This window comes from Symphalangus syndactylus, chromosome 10 (assembly GCF_028878055.3).
Source record: "Symphalangus syndactylus isolate Jambi chromosome 10, NHGRI_mSymSyn1-v2.1_pri, whole genome shotgun sequence".
Taxonomy (NCBI): Eukaryota; Metazoa; Chordata; class Mammalia; order Primates; family Hylobatidae; genus Symphalangus; species Symphalangus syndactylus.
Window position 1 is genome coordinate 72129439 of NC_072432.2, and position 20429 is coordinate 72149867.

General features: G+C 35.7%; 2 protein-coding genes and 1 non-coding gene across 9 annotated transcripts in view; 1 reads left to right on the forward strand and 2 right to left on the reverse strand.

Moving 5' to 3' along the window:
- The window catches only part of LOC129491622 (uncharacterized), a 73552-nt gene that overhangs the window by 25089 nt on the left and 28034 nt on the right, over positions 1 to 20429 (reverse strand). Inside the window, exon 6 of one of the 6 annotated variants that reach the window (XR_010114080.1) lies at positions 14121 to 15233. The exons of 4 other annotated variants lie outside the window; for them this stretch is intronic. Coding sequence is in view for 1 of the 2 variants with exons in the window: in XM_063611212.1 (XP_063467282.1) it covers positions 14955 to 15233 (279 nt within the window). In the remaining variant the exon portion in view is untranslated. Of the gene's footprint in view, positions 1 to 14120; positions 15234 to 20429 lie in introns of those variants that run through there. One more of the 6 variants, XM_063611212.1, reaches the window with a different exon arrangement.
- GNRHR (gonadotropin releasing hormone receptor) lies at positions 4707 to 18771 on the forward strand. 2 transcript variants are annotated; one of them, XM_055297449.1, is made up of 3 exons: positions 4707 to 5233; positions 14159 to 14378; positions 18527 to 18771. In XM_055297449.1, exons 1-3 carry the CDS (start codon positions 4712 to 4714, stop codon positions 18769 to 18771), a joined length of 987 nt encoding a protein of 328 aa, XP_055153424.1. In that variant the 5' UTR covers positions 4707 to 4711. The 2 variants fall into 2 exon arrangements, with proteins under 2 accessions (XP_055153424.1, XP_063467278.1); XM_063611208.1 differs by having other exon boundaries at positions 4707 to 5232; positions 14286 to 14378; positions 18527 to 18699.
- On the reverse strand, positions 11559 to 11709 carry LOC129492411 (small nucleolar RNA SNORA62/SNORA6 family). Its single transcript, XR_008660861.1, has one exon. It is a non-coding gene; the product is annotated as a small nucleolar RNA SNORA62/SNORA6 family (small nucleolar RNA).

Consider the following 20429-nt stretch of genomic DNA (forward strand, 5'->3'; position numbering starts at 1 on the left):
CCAGTACTTTGGGAGGCCGAGGTGGGTGGATCACGAGGTCAGGAGTTCGAGCCCGCTGGGCAATATGGTGAAACCCTGTCTCTACTAAAAATACAAAAATTAGCCGTGCACGGTGGCATGCGCCTGTAGTGCCAGCTACTTGGGAGGCTGAGGCTGAAGAATTGCTTGAACCCAGGAGGCGAAGGTTGCAGTGAGCCGAGATCATGCCACTGCACTCCAACCTGGGCGACAGAGCAAGACTCTGATTGAAAAAAAAAATTCATAACAATACAATATAATTATAAAATATGTTTGGAAATATCAAATATGAGCTTTGGTTAGCCTTATTTTTGGTATCCACAAGTATAGTGTGTATTACATAATGCTTAATAAATGGTTAATTGAATTGTTGAAATAAATACAATTCTTGTATTGCTGGTTTAAATCTTTTTATGTATTGTTAATTATACTTAAAAGTAAAACATTACTACTTTTAGTATTTAGTGAACATAAATTTTGAAAAGTAAACATACTTATTATGCTTCTGCCTTTCTGTTCATTTCATATGTTGATGATTTATATTATATATGCATTTCCTTAATCTGATCTCCAAAATCTTACATAAATTTTCAACCATAATTTCCCATCATTTACCTCTAACACATCTATACCGAAATAAAAATTGCAACAACGTTTTACAGTGTGATTCTCCAAATAATATGCACTCTTGGAATAATGAAAGTGAATCTGCCATGTTAGATGCACATGGCTTAGAAAAATTCGTATGGCTTTTAGAATTTGTCACTCTCCTTCACAACAATTTTGTGTAAATATTTCCTCATACTACTTCATCCACAGTCCTTCCTCAAATGCTTCCATTTAAACTTAAATTTTAAAAGTTCCCCTTTTACTCATTTCACAGTTGTCGTAGACACTATCATTGTTTGCTCAACAAAGTCAGTCATGTTTTCAAAAACTAAAAAAAAAAAATTCTTTTTTTTCTGATATTGTGCTACTTCCATCTTCTCTCCTTACAGGAAACAAAATTTTTTCCCAAATACATTTTCATACACATTCTTCTTATTTGAAAGTGCTGCCTTCCTCTATTATTTTATTCTCACGAGTAAAGAGGTATGAAAAATATTCCTTGCTCCCCTGGGTCACTTCTAAACCATCATCACTCTTTCCCTTCAGAAGTTGGACTTGTAATTCAAAAAAAAAAAAAAAAAACTGGCTAGTTAGGTTCAAGATGATGGGAAAAATAATATGAAGAAACAAAAGATACTATAATCGAAAACCAACTCAGGTGATGAATCAGCAGGAGCTGCTCATCCTTAGAGCTGCCTGGGCTCCTGTTGGCTTTCTAGGTCTTGTGTATCATGAAAGATCCCTCCATTACCTAAGACAGGCTCCCTTTCTTGCAACCAAAAGGGCCTGTTAACACGGCCCTTTATTCGCTAAGGACTATGGCACCTGGCTCGTAGACCTTTCCACCCCAACTGCTACCAGAAAGGTAGCATTGCATAGTAGTTAAAGACAGGAACTCTGAAGGCAGACTGCAAGAGATGTAAGCACAATTCTGTGGTGTCCTAATTAGGGAAAAGGAGTCAGGCTGGTGGGAGCAGGGGAAAGCAAAAAGAAAACGCAGATAAGCTACAAGGACACATAGCCCTCCTGTGCAAATAACTTGAATCTTCCTTTGCCCAACTATCACCAGACACCTGCAAGTGAGCTCACTGCAACCTTGGCATTATCTGTACTGCACAAAGCCGTCTTCAGCATACAGCAGAAACACCATCCTATAAAATCTCCAGCAAGCCTTTGTTTCTTTGCAGTCAGCTTTCCTTCTGCTGATCCTGCCCACTGTCTCCCTGGCAACGTATTTTCCTCCTTTCTCTAACAAGTTTGTCTTTCTTTTACCTACAACGGTAAACTCTTTTGCCCCTATGCCATGGGCCTAGATAGCCACCACTCCCCCACGACAAACTCTAATATGGATCAGGTATGTAATCTCTGCTTCACCTTCCTCAACCATAACAGGAAAATAATAGTACTGACTTCTAGGGTTGTTGTAAGGTCTAAATGTGTTAATACGTGTAACATGCTTAGAAAAGTGCTCGACATAAAGTAAGTACCCAATAAATATTAACTATGAGTAGTATTATCAGTACTGACGGCACCTTCAAAATCTATATAGCTGACTCATCCAACAACTTAGATTCAACAACTTAGAGCTCCTCAAATGTGTCAAACATCATCCACCCTCTACTTCCTCTACCGACTTGCATAACCACACCCTGCACTTTAGGGCTTTAAACCTTCCATGTTGTGTTGTTAGCAAGGGTTTTCCAAATAGATTAACTTCCCTGAATTTTGATTGCCCACTATTTCCCAAATCCCTTTAAGGCATTCTCTGTATGCTACACAATAAGCTTTCTGAAGCATAAATCTGGCCATACCTACCGTATATTACTCCATTCTTTACATAGGCAAAGCCTAGACTCCTTTTCTTGGAATATAGGCTCTCCAGATCTGAATGCTGCCTCATTATTTACACTTTTGCTTTCACATACCCTTTGAACTTTCTCACATTGTCTTCATATTTGCGTGTGCTGCCCCAGCTTCTAAGCCTGCCCTCCCTGTCCTCATACCCCATTCCCCAGTCACTTATTACCCTATATGCTGTAGTCTCATTCAGCTCAGTTGCAACCTCTTCCCTAATGAATCAGTCCATGATTAACAAAGAAAGGGAGGGAGGGAGGGAGAGAGGAATGAAAGGAGGAAAAGGGAAGGAAGGGAAAGGGAAGGGGAAGGGAAAGGGAAGGGGAAGGGAAGAGAAGGAAGGGGAAAGGAAGGGGAAGGGAAGGAATGGGAGGGAAAGGGACAAATAATGAATGATATGCTCTAATCTTTCTCCCCTAGATATAGAAGACAAAGAGCGAAATATACTTCACTAAGATCGGATTTTTACATGAATGTTCTTTCCTTTGTTCTTCTGGTTGCTGGTCCACCTACAAACAGTCTTCATATCTGTATGTCTTTCCAATGGTTGTCCTGTTTTGTTCATTTCAGGCATATGGCCCTGATCAGATTAAGTGATATGATGTACATGCAAAGCCCTTTGAGTTCTTCAGAAAAATAAATTATCTTAGTCAAGACTGATCACTTATAAGGAATTTATTATAGCTAATGTAGTAGGCACAATTTATTTTTTTGTAATTCTCCTAGATGAGTCAGAACTTAGTTTTGACAAAGGTAAAAATTTTATGGTCACAAATCTCAGGCATGAAAAAATCTCTTTCTTTGATATTCTATATAAATAGAGGATATAAATATTTCAAGTCTGGAAATAGAGAAGCTGGTAATTCTGGACATATAGTGACAGTCAAAAAGGAGCTGAGGTACAGCACTGGTCTAAGCTGCTCAAGATTCAGGAGACAGCCAGTACACAGAGAAGCTGAGGAGATATGTAAGATATATCTAAAACACTTATCTAACCTTCTGTGGTAACAAGCTCCTTAAAGGGGCTGGATGATGTTGTGTTCACTTTTCATCACCAGCAAAGGCTAAGATAATGTATATAGTAAATATTTAGTAACTATTTATTAAATAAATATTTAAGACAGAATAAATTAATAAATGAACCAATAGGAATGCACCATCTAAGTCAAAATAGCCACTTTTATCCTTAACATTGTACCTTCTTTGGCTGCCGCAGAAGCAAACTTGTTGGCATTAGACAAATCAAGCTGGTGATTTAATAAATTCCGATGTAAGTCTTACCAGTATTGATAAATAACTATCCAGCACTCATCATGAAAGTTAAAGAAGCAACACAGAAAAAGTTCCTAAGTGGTCCCAATCTGAAATGATCAGATAACCTATAAAAGAACATATTCATATTATACTAACATAAACACATATAAATGCACTTAGAGCAGTTACACAGTATTCTCTTCAAAAACTAGTTCCCCTATGCATTAATGTGTAATAACAGCAACTACAATATTTAGATAATTATAAAACCAAGGCAATAATTTAAAAACTGATTAACCGTTTTACTCTAACTTAAGCATGGATCTGACCAGTAAGACTGATTAATAAATTTGAATGCAGCCAGTTGGACTGATTCTAATTTAAAGTTTTAATTTCTTGTAGAATAATTTTAAATGAATATATTTGTCCGGTGTTTGAGTGCTCAACAGCATGTTTGAAAAGGAAAACAAAGAAATGTTTTTGAGAAATGTGTTAATTCCTTAAGACAATGGATTTTAATTGGATCAAGTTGTTTGCATTTTTCTTCATTATCATTCTACATCTGTATGTTGGACAGAACACTAACACTAAATAGTTTCTAGAAAAATTTTTTAAAGTTATTTAAATCATAATATCATGACTGATTTTTAAATTCAAAATTAGGCTGTGACTATCCTCCTTCACTTAGGAAGAGTGTTGTGAAAGCCAGACCATCTGCTGAGTGCTACAGTTACATGTGGCCCTCAGAATGCGTTTGGCCTGCTCTGTTTTAGCACTCTGTTGGATTACCAATACACAAAACAAGTTAACCTTGATCTTTCACATTAAGTATCTCAGGGACAAAATTTGACATACGTCTAAACCTGTGACGTTTCCATCTAAAGAAGGCAGAAATAAAACAGGACTTTAGATTCGGTTACAATAAAATATCAGATGTGCCAGAGACACAAGTCTTGAAGCTCTGTCCTGGGAAAATATGGCAAACAGTGCCTCTCCTGAACAGAATCACAATCACTGTGCAGCCATCAACAACAGCATCCCACTGATGCAGGGCAACCTCCCCACTCTGACCTCATCTGGAAAGATCCGAGTGACGGTTACTTTCTTTCTTTTTCTACTCTCCGCGATCTTTAATGCTTCTTTCTTGTTGAAACTTCAGAAGTGGACACAGAAGAAAGAGAAAGGGAAAAAGCTCTCAAGAATGAAGCTGCTCTTAAAACATCTGACCTTAGCCAACCTGTTGGAGACTCTGATTGTCATGCCACTGGATGGGATGTGGAACATTACAGTCCAATGGTATGCTGGAGAGTTACTCTGCAAAGTTCTCAGTTATCTAAAGCTTTTCTCCATGTATGCCCCAGCCTTCATGATGGTGGTGATCAGCCTGGACCGCTCCCTGGCTATCACGAGGCCCCTAGCTTTGAAAAGCAACAGCAAACTCGGACAGTCCATGGTTGGCCTGGCCTGGATCCTCAGTGGTGTCTTTGCAGGACCACAGGTAAGCCATTATACACAAACTTATTTGGATATGGTGGTCATAGATTTCCTATCTAAATTTCATATAAGGTCTTATCAAAGGAAGTACTGTATTACCTTTAAGAGCTTGGGCTCTGGAAGTCAGAGAGTGAAGTTTAATTCTGGCTCTGTTCTGTTACCTTGGGCAAATTTCTTAACCTCTCTGGTTTCAGTTCCTTTACTGATAAAATGTAACATGGGGGTTAATACTTACTTAATACTGCTTTTGTGATGAATAAATAAATAAAGTGGCTCACATAATCTCTATTATGTAGCAAATGCTTCCCCCAAAAAATTGAGATTCTCAAACTTGACCTTATCTCCATCCTATTCTTTTATCTATTTTTCTTTTTGTTCTGGTTGACATGGCTTTAATGCTTAGTTGAGATAATTTTTAGGAATTATGAAATTTGCCTAGGTAGAAAATATTTATAATGTTTCTTATTTAGGGTTTCTTCAGTGGAAATTTTAAGAATTCTGTCACTGCAGCTTAGAATTATTCTTGGTTAGTACGTGGCTCTGCAGTTTGCAGCTAAGTGGGACTGAATACAGAAGAAAAGTAAGACATCTTGGATGTTTGGAAATCCAAATAGTTCCCTAAACTTAGCTTGAGTTTTGCTGGAGGCAGCTTATTGAGAAAGCCATATGACTGACAGAGGAGGCGCAGGCCCTCCCCACAGAGGGCAGTCATCTTTCCAGGTTGCCTTCATCAGAGGCAGCCTAGTTAACTGACCTGCTGAACCTGCCATTTTAACAATCAGATCCCTGAAGAAAAGGACAAATTCTTGAAAATAACAAAGAATGTTAATAGCAAATGAACAAGTTTTCTCTTGCATTTAAATGTACTACATGATAAACCCAGGATACAAGGATGTGTCAAGAAATAAATCAGAATTAACTAGGATCCTCCAAAACTTGCCTCTGAAAATGGAAATTTATCTAGACTTTTTTTAACTGACCAGATGGTTAAAAAACAAAAACAAAAAAAAAAAACTGCCATGCAGAACTCACTATATAGCACAAGACACTAGAAAGCTGGATGACTGTTTTATCCCATCAATTTCTCACTTGAATATTTCTTTTGAATATGTGTGTGTTTCATAATAAGAATAATGGGAAAAACTAAAATGTTTTCATTTTCTGAAGAAAAATATATGATTTCTTTCACAGTGATGCAATATATAAGAATAAGTTTAGCAAATATATCACCTGAAATGAGGTGATTTAGCTAAGGCTTATGCTCTTAAAATTTTCCACATTCTTTCTTTCCACTTTCGCACCTATGGTCCAAGCTACCGGGGAGGTTGGGAGGGAGGCTGAGGTGGGAGGATCACTTGAGCCCAGGAGTTCCAGACCAGACTGGGCAATATAGGGAGGCCCCATATCAACAAATTATAAAAAAAAAATTGCTTAAATGCTGGTCATGACACACACCTGTGGTCCCAGCTACTCGGGAGGCTGAGGTGGGAGAATTGCTTGAGCCTGGGAGGCAGAGGTTGCAGAGAGCCATGATGCACCACTGCAACTGCACTGCAATCTTGGTGACAGAATGAGAAACTGTCTCAAAAAAGAAAAAAAAAGGCTTTGGGAAAATTTATGTAGGCACAAATGGCCCAAATGGAGTGGAATAAAACAAAGACTTTTTAAAAAATCATCTGGCAGTGAGGTGATCAGGGGGCTAGGGTGGTATCAAAGAGAATAGATAGTAAAAGAGACATTTCAAATAAAATACAAAACTTGACAACAAATTGGATTGAGAGAGTTAATAATAGAGTGGGGGAAATAAAGTTCCAATTTTTTTAGCCAAGGAATTAAAATAGTAAAACCATTGAAATGATCCCGTTGAGAAGGGGAGTGTTTGTTTGTCGGCCTATTTGTTTGTAGAAGGGAGAGGGAAGGCAGGCTATGAGAAGTAAAATCATTTGCTTTAGGACATGACTGTTGGCAATATAAGGTCTGTGTAATTACAACTATGTGTCAAGTAGTTGGTAATTTGAGATGCTGATGTAGATTAAAATCCAAACCGAAGTAGACATAATCCTATTTGCAATAATAACTGAAGGGCAAACTCACGATTTGATTCTTCTTAGAAGTCTCCTAGAAGCTATAAATAAAATATTGCTTTATCAATCCAATTCTTTTCATCTAAGTATTAACAGCAATAATAGAAAGATAATGCCAAATATTCATCTAACTTGATGTAGCGAAAAGAAAATAGGAACTTAACTTTGAATTGCTTAGGAATTTCATGTAATAGTCTGACCTCAAATACATTACTAGAGAGATTTATGTGAATTTGAGCCACAGAAAATTGTGTTATTTTATTTTGTAAAACACATGACTCATCCTTACTTTCAACAACACTTTAAAGCACTTTGCTGAAGTTTCCTGAATAACCTCACATAAGTAATGTTGATATTTACATTAATTGTATGAGGTAAATCAGAGCTGTGTTATTATCCCTATTTCATATATAAGAGAGCTAAGGTCTAAACCTTTGAGGTCAATGGCATTCCAGTCCTTTTGCAATAATCCAAAGTAAGAAATACACACTACACTGAAACCTTGCTTGTGTTTCTGTCTCTTTCTCTCACACACACAACTGAGAAAAAATTTTGATGAAATAAATATTCTATTCTGTTACGTTTTATTTTTTACTGTTGATTACAGCTCACTGCTGAGCATATCCTGCAGTTCAAAAAGCACTGATTTAAAAGGATTCATTGGCGTTCCCAGGGTCACGCGCTCTGTTGGACTCGTGTTGTCTTATTCTTTCCTTTCATTATGGCTCTCTTCAATTTCTCTGAATAAAAGAGATTTCAATCCCATAACTAATGTTACATATATTTGATGAGGAATATGAGAGAGAAAGAGGGCTTTTTATTTCTAGAGTGTGATGCATGATGAGTGTGTCTCATGCTTCACCATGCTCTGTGGTCAATCATAAAAATATAATTGACAAAGGCACATCCTATTGTGCCTAATTTACATTAAAAGGGTAACTTTAATTTTCATCCTTTGGTGCACATACCAATTTTCTATTATTTGAGTAATTCATATCTCAGTTAAAAAAAAAAACTTAACAAACATGTTTTCACCACTCGGGGCTGGGGATCTGGGAATTTATGACATTTTGCCTCAGCTCAGAATGACCAAATTTCAAATTGGCCTCCTAGATTTCCCACTTTCCTCATTATTAACCTCAGAAGCTATGTTCTGTGATAATTTGGCGGTGCATTCTCATAAGTTTTAGCACAGTGTGGCACAGAAACTTTCAAACTTTATGCTAGTAATAGAATTCTTTTTAAAAAATTCTATATCACAATATACCCCATAAATATGTACAATTATTTTGTGTCTGTTAAAAATTTTTAAGTAAAATACAGTACAAAAAAATCCTGTACATAAAAAAACCTATACAAAAAATCCTGTACAAAAAGCCATAATGAATGAAACATATAAGTGGAGCTGCTCTGGTGAAAATAGAGGGAAAGGAGGACCAATCCTCCACTTGTTATTCACTAGCTCCCAGTCACAGTTACTAAAGACTTCATATCTCCTTGCAACAAAGTCCAAAAGCCAGTGGGATAGTAAAAGTGGCATGAGTGTGAGATTCAAACGGAGTTGGGCTCAAATTTCAGTAATACTGCCTACCAGCTACGTGACTCTGAGCAAATTACTTACATTTAAAAGAGTGATTGTAAAGAATAAGTCCTACAATTTATAAAATCATCTAAGACTTTACACCTTAATTTTAAATATTAATTTAGTGTTTATTTTTCTTCTTTTCCTTTCTTCCTAAGCCCATCCTTTCTTCTTACCTTCATAAAAGAGTTTTTGAAGTCAGGAAAGAAAAAGTACAGAAATATGAGTATGGAATTGTTGGTTCTTTAAGAAATAGCAAAACGAAATGCTTATATAAAAGTGGATTACTTCAAATTTTTCAAAATTATAGCATGCATTTTGACTGATTAGTAAATTTGGCCAAACTACTCCCTGGTCACAAAGCTATCATATTCAATCTGCAAATTATACATGCCAGAGCACAGTAATTAAAGTCTTGGAGGTATCGTATATAAAAGTGGGGAAAGATGGAAGGAAGGAAGGAAGGAAGGAAGGAAGGAAGGAAGGAAGGAAGGAGGGAGGGAGGGAGGGAGGGAAAGAAGAGAAGGCAGGGAGGGAGAGAAGGGAAGGGGAGGAAAAAGGAGGAAAGGTAGAAAAGAAAAACAAAGGAGGGAAAGAGGAAAAGAAAAAGCAGCAAACACCCTGGGATAGCTTTGGTTTAAGACCATCTGTGGTTAGGGTGGTAAATACAAATTGAAGAGAAGACATTTCCTAAATTAGATGTGCCCATATCTAATTTAAAATCACATGGTTTCTAATAAGAGTCATTTAATACCACAAGAATTCCAGAGTAGCAGGTTATTTGCAGAAAGAGTTCATAGCTTATCTGTGTTAAGCTTATCACTAGTTTATCTGTGCTAATATAGAGTATTACATATTGACAGCTTTTAAATTCTATGGTTAACCCAGGCCTGCTGGCAAGAAATGTGGGCCACTCCTTAGTCCTTAGTGTAAAGATATGTCATCTGAAGATGTGTGGAGGCTTGCCTTAATACATAGAGAATTTGCTGGTGTAGAATGCACTACTGACATTGGCAAACAGTTTAAATTCAATAAATATTATCACACAGGTACAATATGCCAAACATTTTGCTACGACGTAGTACTGTGCTACTAGCAGAAATAACAACAGCGATAATGCTGATGATGATTAATAATGCTTGAGGACATAAATTTGTGCCAGGAATTAGGCTAAATGCTTTTACATGTTAGGTTCACAGAACAGGCAGTGAATAAATAATAAATAAAAAAGTTTTACATGCAATATTTCATATAATGCTTCCAACAATCACATAAATTATGTACAATCATTATCTTTATTCTACACATGAAGAAACTAAACCTCCAATATTATATAACATGCCCAAGATTACTGTCTACTACGTGGAAATCTCAGTATATCAGTATATCTAGTTATCTATATATGGCCATATCCATAGCCAGCTCTTTTAACTGCTACACTCTACCCAACTCTGCCCACTGAACACTGCAATATTGTCTATTTCCTTTTTATCTGTAGGAGGCTGGGGAAGAAAAAGGCAGAAAAAGCTTGAAGTGAAAACTGATGCTTAAAACACATCAAGAAAAAAATATATATGATACACATTTATAAATATATAAATGCATATGGATACATACAAAAATTGTGTGCCTCAAGTTTTAATTATAATAATGGTTAAGATTTATACAGTTCTGTGTCCCAGGTACTATTCCAGGTGCTTTGCATGTATTAACTCATTTATTGTGATGATAGGCCTTAGAGGTAGATATTATTACTATTTTCTCCATGTATGTAGATGAGGAAACTGAAGCACACATCTGAAGATAATTACCTTTGGACAACACTAGGTAAGGGTGTAATTAGTGTGGGTAAGGTGAGTGTTAAAGATAATATTCTAAGAAGAAATGAACAACTGCAATTGACTGTGAAAAATGAAAACGGAATGTTCTTGTTTATGGCAAAATAAAGCAAACACTGATAAGAACCAAGGCCAGGGACAAGAGAGGAGAAATATACCGAAATTAAAGAAATATAATCCAAGGACAGATGAACAACTAAAAGCAAACTGGATCTCTATATTAATCATTCAAATGAACATGGCCTTGGAGCACAAAATAAACGGAACTAAGACAATAGCAAGTTAATTTATGGGCAAGTAAGATTCTCAATTTGTGTACACTTTATTGTACCTTTCTTAAAATTTATTGGTCTATCTTGTATAACCTGGGTCATATACATTTTAAATCTCCACTACCAAATATTAAATTCCCTGATTGAAGGATATAACTGCTTTATCTTTTATGACAGAGAATGCTAGCTATAGTTTGTTTTACCAAAGAGTTGCTTAAAAAATAAGCATGTGTTAAATAAGATAGCCATTAACTCGATCATAGTACTATGTTTCAAAGTCATTGCTAACTGAAAGTTTCATTATGGCTTTTTTAAAACATATTTTATTTTTTTAATTATAAATTTTTTCCAGTTACAAACGAACCAATTTGAACCACACACAACCCATCTTTTTAGAATCTTATAGTAGAACTCACCGAGTTGGTGTGAAAACGGAAAGGCCAAGTAATGCCTGAGAGGCCTGAGCAAGAAATACGGACAAATGCAGAAAAAAACACACACTGCTTTTCAAACGTTTTCATCTCTCCTCAAAACGGGCATGCAATAACATTACACTTGTCGCAAGTACTACTATCAAACTCCACTCACTGGGCCAGAGACCTTCGTGGTGTTAGCAAAAAACTTGCCCCTCATGCAGCATACTACCTACGCTTGTGATTTCATCAGCCAGTCAGTGACATCATTATGCCTTTAAAACATGAAATATTAAGATGAAAATGTGGCCCAGGGCAGAGCAGAAAGTAAAACTCAGGTCATATGGTTCCAAGTCCAACTGGGATGGTGCAGAGAGAAGTAGCCAAAACCTTAAAGAAATATAAGATTCTTGGGTTCTACGTGAAGTAACCCTTCCAAAGACTTTAACTCACAGCCTCTGTTGGATCTAATTCAAAGCTGAACTTTAAATAAGGTCAGGTTGCGAAGAATTACAGAAAACTAAAAGGCTCACTTTGTAATGTGGGACAAAAGTCTGAATCATAAGATAAAATTAGCTGAATGCACTTGTTGTGGTTTCTTGACTGGAGTGATAGTAAAATTATTAGACGCCCTCTAGTGGATGAATTTAAAATCATTTTTTCCCCTAGAAAATGAAAAAAGCTCTGAAACTGAAAATCAACTTTTTAACTTATTTAACAGGGCCAAGGTTTCTTTCCCTTTTGAGGTGATGGGAGTGGGAGTGGAGTATGTCTTTTAAAAAAAATAAATAATTTTTAAAATATTTTATAGTGTTTTTTGTTGGTAGCGTAGAAAAGAATCATGTTTCTTAATATTGTAATTAAAATTTTCTAATTCAATCAAAAACTTAAAAAAAAGAATCCTTCATTTGCTTAAAATAAAAAATATTGTAACATTCTTGTTTGAATTTATTTGCTATCAATTTAAAAATGCTTACACTCTCATCGTTTCATTTTAAAAATGTTTCACAGTAAAATGAAACTTCTCAGGGGAAAAGCTTATAAATAAGTAGGTAAGAAGTGTTTAAGGAATAGAGGAATAATGAACAAATGTCCACTAGAATTTATTTTTGAAAACTACTTGCAACATTTTCTTAATTGTTGATTCAGTTTGTGTTTTTAAAAGTTGTAGGATAAAGGCTTTTTAAAAATAATTTGACACTCAGAGAATGGTTACAAGAATCATACGGATTTCTGGATACCTTCACCCAGATTTTCTCAAATATTAACATTTTACATTTGCTTATTTATTTTATCTTATGTACATTTTCCCAATTGCTTAAAAGTAAGTTGTAGACATGATTTTTCTTTACTCCTCAATACTTCAATGTGTGTTTAAGGCCTTTCACACACAGCCACAGTAACGATTGTCAAAATAAGAAATTTAATACTGATACAACACCACTATTTAATTGATATGTTCTATTCAGAGCTCATAAGTTGTCCCAGTTTAATTTTTGCCCTTTCAGCAAAAGAAAATCCAAGATTATGTGGTGGATTCAGTTGCATACCTCTTTAGTATTCTTTTAGCTGGAACCATTTCTCAGTCTTTCTTTGTGTTTAATCATATTGACATTTTTGGAGAGTGCAAACCAGTCAGTCTGTAAAATGTCTCTCAGTTGGGATTTGTCCTCTCAAGGTTAGATTCAGGTTATACACTTTAAGCAAAAATACCAAATTAGTGATGCTAAGTTCTCAATGCATTACATAAGGAGACAGACATTGTCGATAGGTCCCATGATTGGCAATGTTAACATACTTATCTAGATATTTCTCTTCTGTAAAGTTATTATTTTATTCCTTATAATGAATAAGTATCCTGCAGGCTGATACTTTGAGATTTTGTAAACATCCTGTTCTCCTCAAACTTCCACCCACTATTTTTACCAACTATTGATGATTCTTGCTGTAATCACTTATTATAGTGATTACCAAATGTTAATCACTAATTCTGTTTATTCCTTTTCATTTATTAGTTGGCATTCTACATTATGGAAGAGGTTTTTCTCCCCCCATTTATTTGTTGTTTTTGTTATCTCATAATTTCTGTAAGTATGGGCTCATGGATCCTTACTTTATTCAATAGTTTCTCATTCTTTTAGATCAGTTTCTTTTTTGTATTTTGATGCTTAAACTGCCCCAGATTTCGCCAGTGGAAGCTCTTTTCAGCTGGTTCCTGGGTTGTTTGTTTTTTTTTTGTCTGTTTTGACATGTTCCATCATCCTTTGAGCAACTGTCTCTTCATGTCTTTTGACCATTTTTTAAAATGTCATTTTAATAGGGTTTCTGTCTCTAAAATAAAATTTAAATATGTATTTTGGGGGTTCCATTTTAAGTGCCAGACACAGTTATAGTTACTGCAGATATAACTTATGAGTAAAATCACTTGCAAAAAGTTTACTCGGCATAATTGTACTGGCAACTGAAATACAAACAACATTTAAATCCTTGAGAGATGATTATTCTTCAAAGTTGAAATAATTTCTAAAAAATCCAAAATCTGATAGATCTATTGACACTTACCCAAACATATTTTAAGTAAATATTCACATGACTTTTCGTAGAAACATCAGAAGTATAACACTAAGGAGCTTAGAAATTTCTGTAGGTAACATGTTAGAAGGCTAGCAGAGTACCAAAAAGAAAACTTTCAAATACCATTTGGAAAACAGTAACATAGCTTTTTTATTGTCTCATACAGTTATACATCTTCAGGATGATTCATCTAACAGACAACTCCGGACAGACAAAAGTTTTCTCTCAATGTGTAACACACTGCAGTTTTCCACAATGGTGGCATCAAGCATTTTATAACTTTTTCACCTTCGGCTGCCTCTTCATCATCCCTCTTCTCATCATGCTGATCTGCAATGCAAAAATCATCTTCACCCTGACACGGGTCCTTCATCAGGACCCCCACGGTGTGTATTCCTTAGATTTAGTGTCATTTGTGGGCAGTTTTTAAATAGCAATACTCAAAACAGAGTGGCACAAACTATGTGACAGATACTGTTCTAAGCAGTTTGCATATATTAGCTCATTTAATATTCACAATCACCCCATTAGGTAATATTTTTATTATGGTTTTATCATCCTCAATTTACAGATAAGGTAACTTAATATCTTCTGCTGTTCTACATTTGCACCATGAAATTAAAGAAGAAAGAATGATTATTCCATTAAAACCCAAGATAAGCATTGGTAAATGGTTTATGCTGGGCAGCAAGTACAAACCGTGATATCTAGACTATAGCAAAGTACAACTTGTTAAATGCTATCCAATAAATTAGCTAAAGTAAGCTGTTTCATTTTATATTCAAATCCCATATATTTACACAACATAAACTACGCACATTTGTGTGTATGTTAATATGCGAAATATTGACTATGTAATTGATTATTTCATTCAAAACTTCACACGTGTTTGTACCTTTTTGCTTTAGTAAAATGGTGCATTCCCAAAAACTAAAATTTATAAATTTATGAAATAAACATTGTTATGTTGGCATGACATCCAAAAGACATGTTATCAATGACATAGTGCATAAGTTATATCTATTACAACTTATCAGGGAAATCATCTTAATTATTATAGCATGAATAGTCTCAGTGGATATTTTCAAAAGAAAATATTCATGGTGATGCTCTCTAATAGGGAATTGGGCAGTTTCCACCTGCCAGCACAAAATGGTATTTAATATTTCCAAAAAAGTATACTGCAAAAACAATTTGCCTTCAAAATCTTGTCTTGAGAGATTCCATTTTATAAGCGATATCTAAGAAGGGTAGAGGGAAAATAAGAAGGTGAATCTCAAATAGGAGTTAATCTGAAGAAATATGAGCAGTACATAAGAAGAAAAACAAAAAAGCAGAGTCAGGAAGCAATAAATACTATGAACACATTTATTTATTTATTATTTTATTTCTTTGATTAATACATACTGACTACTCAATGTTGCTGGAAACTGTGCTAGGTGGGGATACCACGGTGAATAAGAAAAATCTAGTAAGTATCCTGCTTTCATGGAGACTACAGTCTAGCAGAAAAGTCATAAATAGTAAACCAATTATCAACTGTGACAATGTTTCAAAAGAAGAAAAAGCATGACATGTTGTGGTTGTCTTGATATTTTTTCATTTTCAGTCACATGCTAAGCCAAGATGGTTTTTTGAATTTTAAATGGATGTGTCACCAAAGTTTACAGATATTTAGGATTAAATGATAGCGTGTGAAGGCCAGGTGTGGTGGCTCACGCCTGTAATCCCAGCACTTTGGGAGGCCGAGGCAGGAGGATCACCTGAGGTCAGGAGTTCGAGGCCAGCCTGACCAAGACGATGAAACCTGTCTCTACCAAAAATACAAAAATTAGCCGGGTGTGGTGGCACATGCCTGTAGTCCCAGCTACTCAGGAGGCTGAGGCAGGAGAATCACTTGAACCCGGGAGGCAAAGGTTGCAGGGGGCCAACATTGTACCATTGCACTCTAGCCTGGGCAGCAAGAGCGAAACTCTGAAAAAAAAAAAAAAAAAAAAAAAGGGCCGGGTGCAGTGGCTCACGCCTGTAATCCCAACACTTTGGGAAGCCGAGGGGGGCAGATCACAAGGTCAGGAGATCGAGACCATCCTGGCTAACACGGTGAAACCCCGTCTCTACTAAAAATACAAAAAATTAGCCGGGCGAGGTGGCAGGCGCCTGTAGTCCCAGCTACTCGGGAAGCTGAGGCAGGAGAATGGCGTGAACCCCGGGGTGGAGCCTGCAGTGAGCCGAGATCGCACCACTGCACTCCAGCCTGGGTGAAAGAGCGAGACTCCGTCTCAAAAAAAAAAAAAAAAAATCAATAGTATGTGAAAAGAGCAAAGCCTCTAGCAAGGCACAGAGTAAACAGTAATTAGTTTTGTCTCCCAAAAATCCATAATCAGTCTGTATTTAATAAATTACTTTAATATTTCCAGACAAAGATTAATTTTATAATTAAAACCCCATGCATGTAAATGTTCTCCTCTATATGTCCACTCTTTGGTGACCAATTAATAAGAAATTTCAAAATGACTATTTCTGAATAGCATTATCTGTTTCCCTAAAAAAAAATATAGTGTGTGAAGAGTATTTCTTACTTAACACAGAAGTTCTCAATCATGAAATACAAGAACAGATTTTGAGCACTTCAAAATTGCATCTTTTTGCCTTTTAAGAACTAAGTCCAAAATTTCAGGTAGGCAGCCTGACTGTAAAAAGTCACCAATTCCATTAATTTCCAGCAAATTTCTTCACAAGTGTAACCTATGAACTTTAAAGGCTATATTAATATGAAAAGTGAAATTATTTCAGATATCATAGAAAGAAGCACAGAGTTGAGATAGATAATTTAGGGTAATACACTTTCATCCACACATGATACTTACTATCCTTAGTGGCAGAGATACTCAGTGAACATAGTTTTGTTTTGAAGTCAGAATTCACAAAGGAAACAAAAACATAGAATGGGGAAAGGACATTCTATTCAACAAATGGTGCTGGGATAACTAGCTAGCCATGTGTAGAAGAATGAAACTGGATCCTCATCTCTCACCCTATACAAAAATCAACTCAAGATGGATCAAAGACTGAAATCTAAGACAAGAAACCATAAAGATTTTAGAAGATAACATTGGAAAAACCCTTCGAGACATTGGCTTAGGCAAAGGCTTCATGACCAAGAGCCCAAAAGCAAATGCAACAAAAACAAAGATAAATAGATGGGACTTCATTAAACTAAAACGCTACTCCACAGCAAAAGAAATAATCAGCAGAGTTAACAGACGACCCACGGGAGAAAATCTTCACAATCTGTACATCTGACAAAGGACTAATACCCAGAATCTACAAAGAACTCAAACAAATCAGCAAGAAGAAAACAAACAATCCCATCAAAAAGTGGGCAAAGGACATGAATAGACAATTCTCAAAAGAAGATATACAAATGGCCAAGAAGCATAAGGGAAAATGCTCAACGTCACTAATGATCAGGGAAATGAAAATGAAAACCACAATGTGATACCACTTCACTCCTGCAAGAATGGCCATAATCAAAAAGTCAAAAAATAATAGATGGCAGGGATGCAGTGAAAAGGGAACACTTTTACACTGTTGGTGGGAATGTTAACTAGTACATCCACCATGGAAAACAGTGTGGAGAGTCTTTAAAGAACTAAAAGTAGAACCATCATTTGATCCAGCAATCCCACTACTAGGTATCTACCCAAGAGGGAAAAAAGGCATTATATGAAAAAGATACTTGCACAGGAATGTTTGTAGCAGCACAGTTTGCAATTGCAAAAATACAGAAACAGCCCAAATGCCCATCAATCAATGAGTGAATAAAAAAATATGGTATATATGTACTATGGAATACTGCTCAGCCATAAAAAAGGAACAAAATAGTGGCATTTGCAGCAACTTGGATGGAATTGGAGACTATTATTCTAAGTGAAGTAACTCAGGAATAGAAAACCGAACATCATATGTTCTCATTTATATGTGGGAGCTAAGCTATGATGATGCAAAGGCATAACAATGATACACTGGACTTTGGAAACTCGGGGGAAAGGGTAGGGGATGGCAAGGGATAAAAGACTACACATTTGGTACAGTGTACACTGCTCAGGTGATGGGTCCACTGAGATCGCAGAACTCACCACCAAAGAACTTATTCATGTAGCCAAACACCATTAGTCCCCCAAAAAACCTATTAAAATAAAACAATAATTTTTAAAAAAAATAATTGAACTGAGCTCAACCTCATCAACTCTCTTAAATTTATATGTGAAGAGTTTGAGTACCCCATATTTCAAATCCAGATTAGTTTGGCAGAAATAAGAGCACTAACATCTTCAAACTTTTCTATTCATTATGTGACACAGCAGAAAACTCTTATTAAAACATGCTTTTCAAACAAATTATTATTATTTAAAATAATGGAAATTTCCTCCCATTGATTAAGTTGAATTAGTGATGCTGTCTTCCTTTTTGTCCACTTTGGTTTTGTAAGAAAACTGATCTTTAACCACCTGCTCTCTTCTCCATCCAATAGAACTACAACTGAATCAGTCCAAGAACAATATACCAAGAGCACGGCTGAAGACTCTAAAAATGACGGTTGCATTTGCCACTTCATTTACTGTCTGCTGGACTCCCTACTATGTCCTAGGAATTTGGTATTGGTTTGATCCTGAAATGTTAAACAGGGTGTCAGACCCAGTAAATAATTTCTTCTTTCTCTTTGCCTTTTTAAACCCATGCTTTGATCCACTTATCTATGGATATTTTTCTCTGTGATTGATAGACTACACAAGAAATCATATGAAGAAGGGTAAGGTAATGAATCCATCTGGGAATGATTAACACAAATGTTGGAGCATGTTTACATGCAAACAAAGCAGGATTTACACTTAAGTTATCATTCTTTTAGAAACTCCATTTTCAGAGCCTCAATTATTAAGGAAAAATCTTCAGGAAAAATACTAAAATATTTTCTCTTCCTCATAAGCTTCTAAATTAATCTCTGCCTTTTCTGCCTTTTCTGACCTCATATAACACATTATATAGGTTTCTTATCACTTTCTCTTTGCATAACAATGTACAAATATTTAAAATACCTGCAGCCTAAGGCACAAGGATGCCAAAAAAACAAAGGTGAGAAACCACAACACAAGTCTAAAAGGGGCATATTAGCAATTAGAGTTTTATGCTACATAACACACAGAGCACAGAGCCTTTGCCCATAATATCAACTTTCCCTTCTGTAGTTAAAAAGAAAAAAAAATGGATCTCTTTTTCTCTTTGGCTTCAAAAGCATTCTGACATTTGGAGGAGTCAGTAACCAACCCCACCAACCACTCCACCAACCTGACAAGACTATGAGTAGTTCTTGAACTTCATCCTGTTTATGTGGTACAGGTTGTGAAGTATCTCTATATAAAGGGAAATTTTAGAGGGTTAGGATTTGGACAGGGGTTTAGAACATTCCTCTAGGCTGTACAGTCTATGGAGTTTGTGGCAATTAACTGCCATAAAATAACAATGTTTCCAAATGCAACTAAGAAAATACTCATACTGATACTCATAGTATATTAAACTATGCATAATTTAATAATGTGAAGAAGTTTTTGTCTATCTGCTGATCTTACTAAATCTATATTTCATAAAAAACTGAGAAAAATTAAAACAAAATTAAGCAAATGCACAAGCAAAAAGATGCTTGATACACAAAAGGAACTCTGGAGAGAAAACTACAGCTTCAGTCTGTACAGATTAAAGAAGACAGAGAATGTTGGGGGAAGGAGGGAAAGATCTTGATGCAGGGTTTCTTAACCTGCAGTCTATACACAACACTATATTTCCATGTGATGTTTTAATTTCAGTCCTATTTGTATTATTTTGTGCATTTAAAAAACACAATCTTAAGGGGATAGACTAGACTGCCACAGCAGCCCATGGCACAACTAACACCTACTGATATTCACATTAAATAGTATGGGTTCTAAAATACGTCTGCACAGCAAGACCTCTTTATTTAATTCAGGCTTGTGTCTACTTCTTCCATGAAAAATGGAAAGGGATGAAAATACTGGGAGTATAATACCCATTTAATGTGAAAAATATGATAAGAGTCTTAAAAGAAATTAAACCATTTAATATTTTTTAAATAGGTAAGATACCATTATATTTATATGAGCTATGTAGTGCCACATGAAAGATGAAATGTAATTTCTAAATACTCCAGGTGTGTGATATTGTGGAAAGTAAATTGCCAACTAATGGTAAGTCCTTTTTTTCTTTGATTTTCTCCTCTCATACTTCAGTTTTATAGTGTTGTGTTGTTTTTTTCATATCCTACCTTATTTTCCAGTTCTGTCTCAATTGAACTCCCTCTGTGTAATCACTCTTTCATTCATAGCTTCTTTTTCATTAAGCTCATACCTTTAATTAACCAA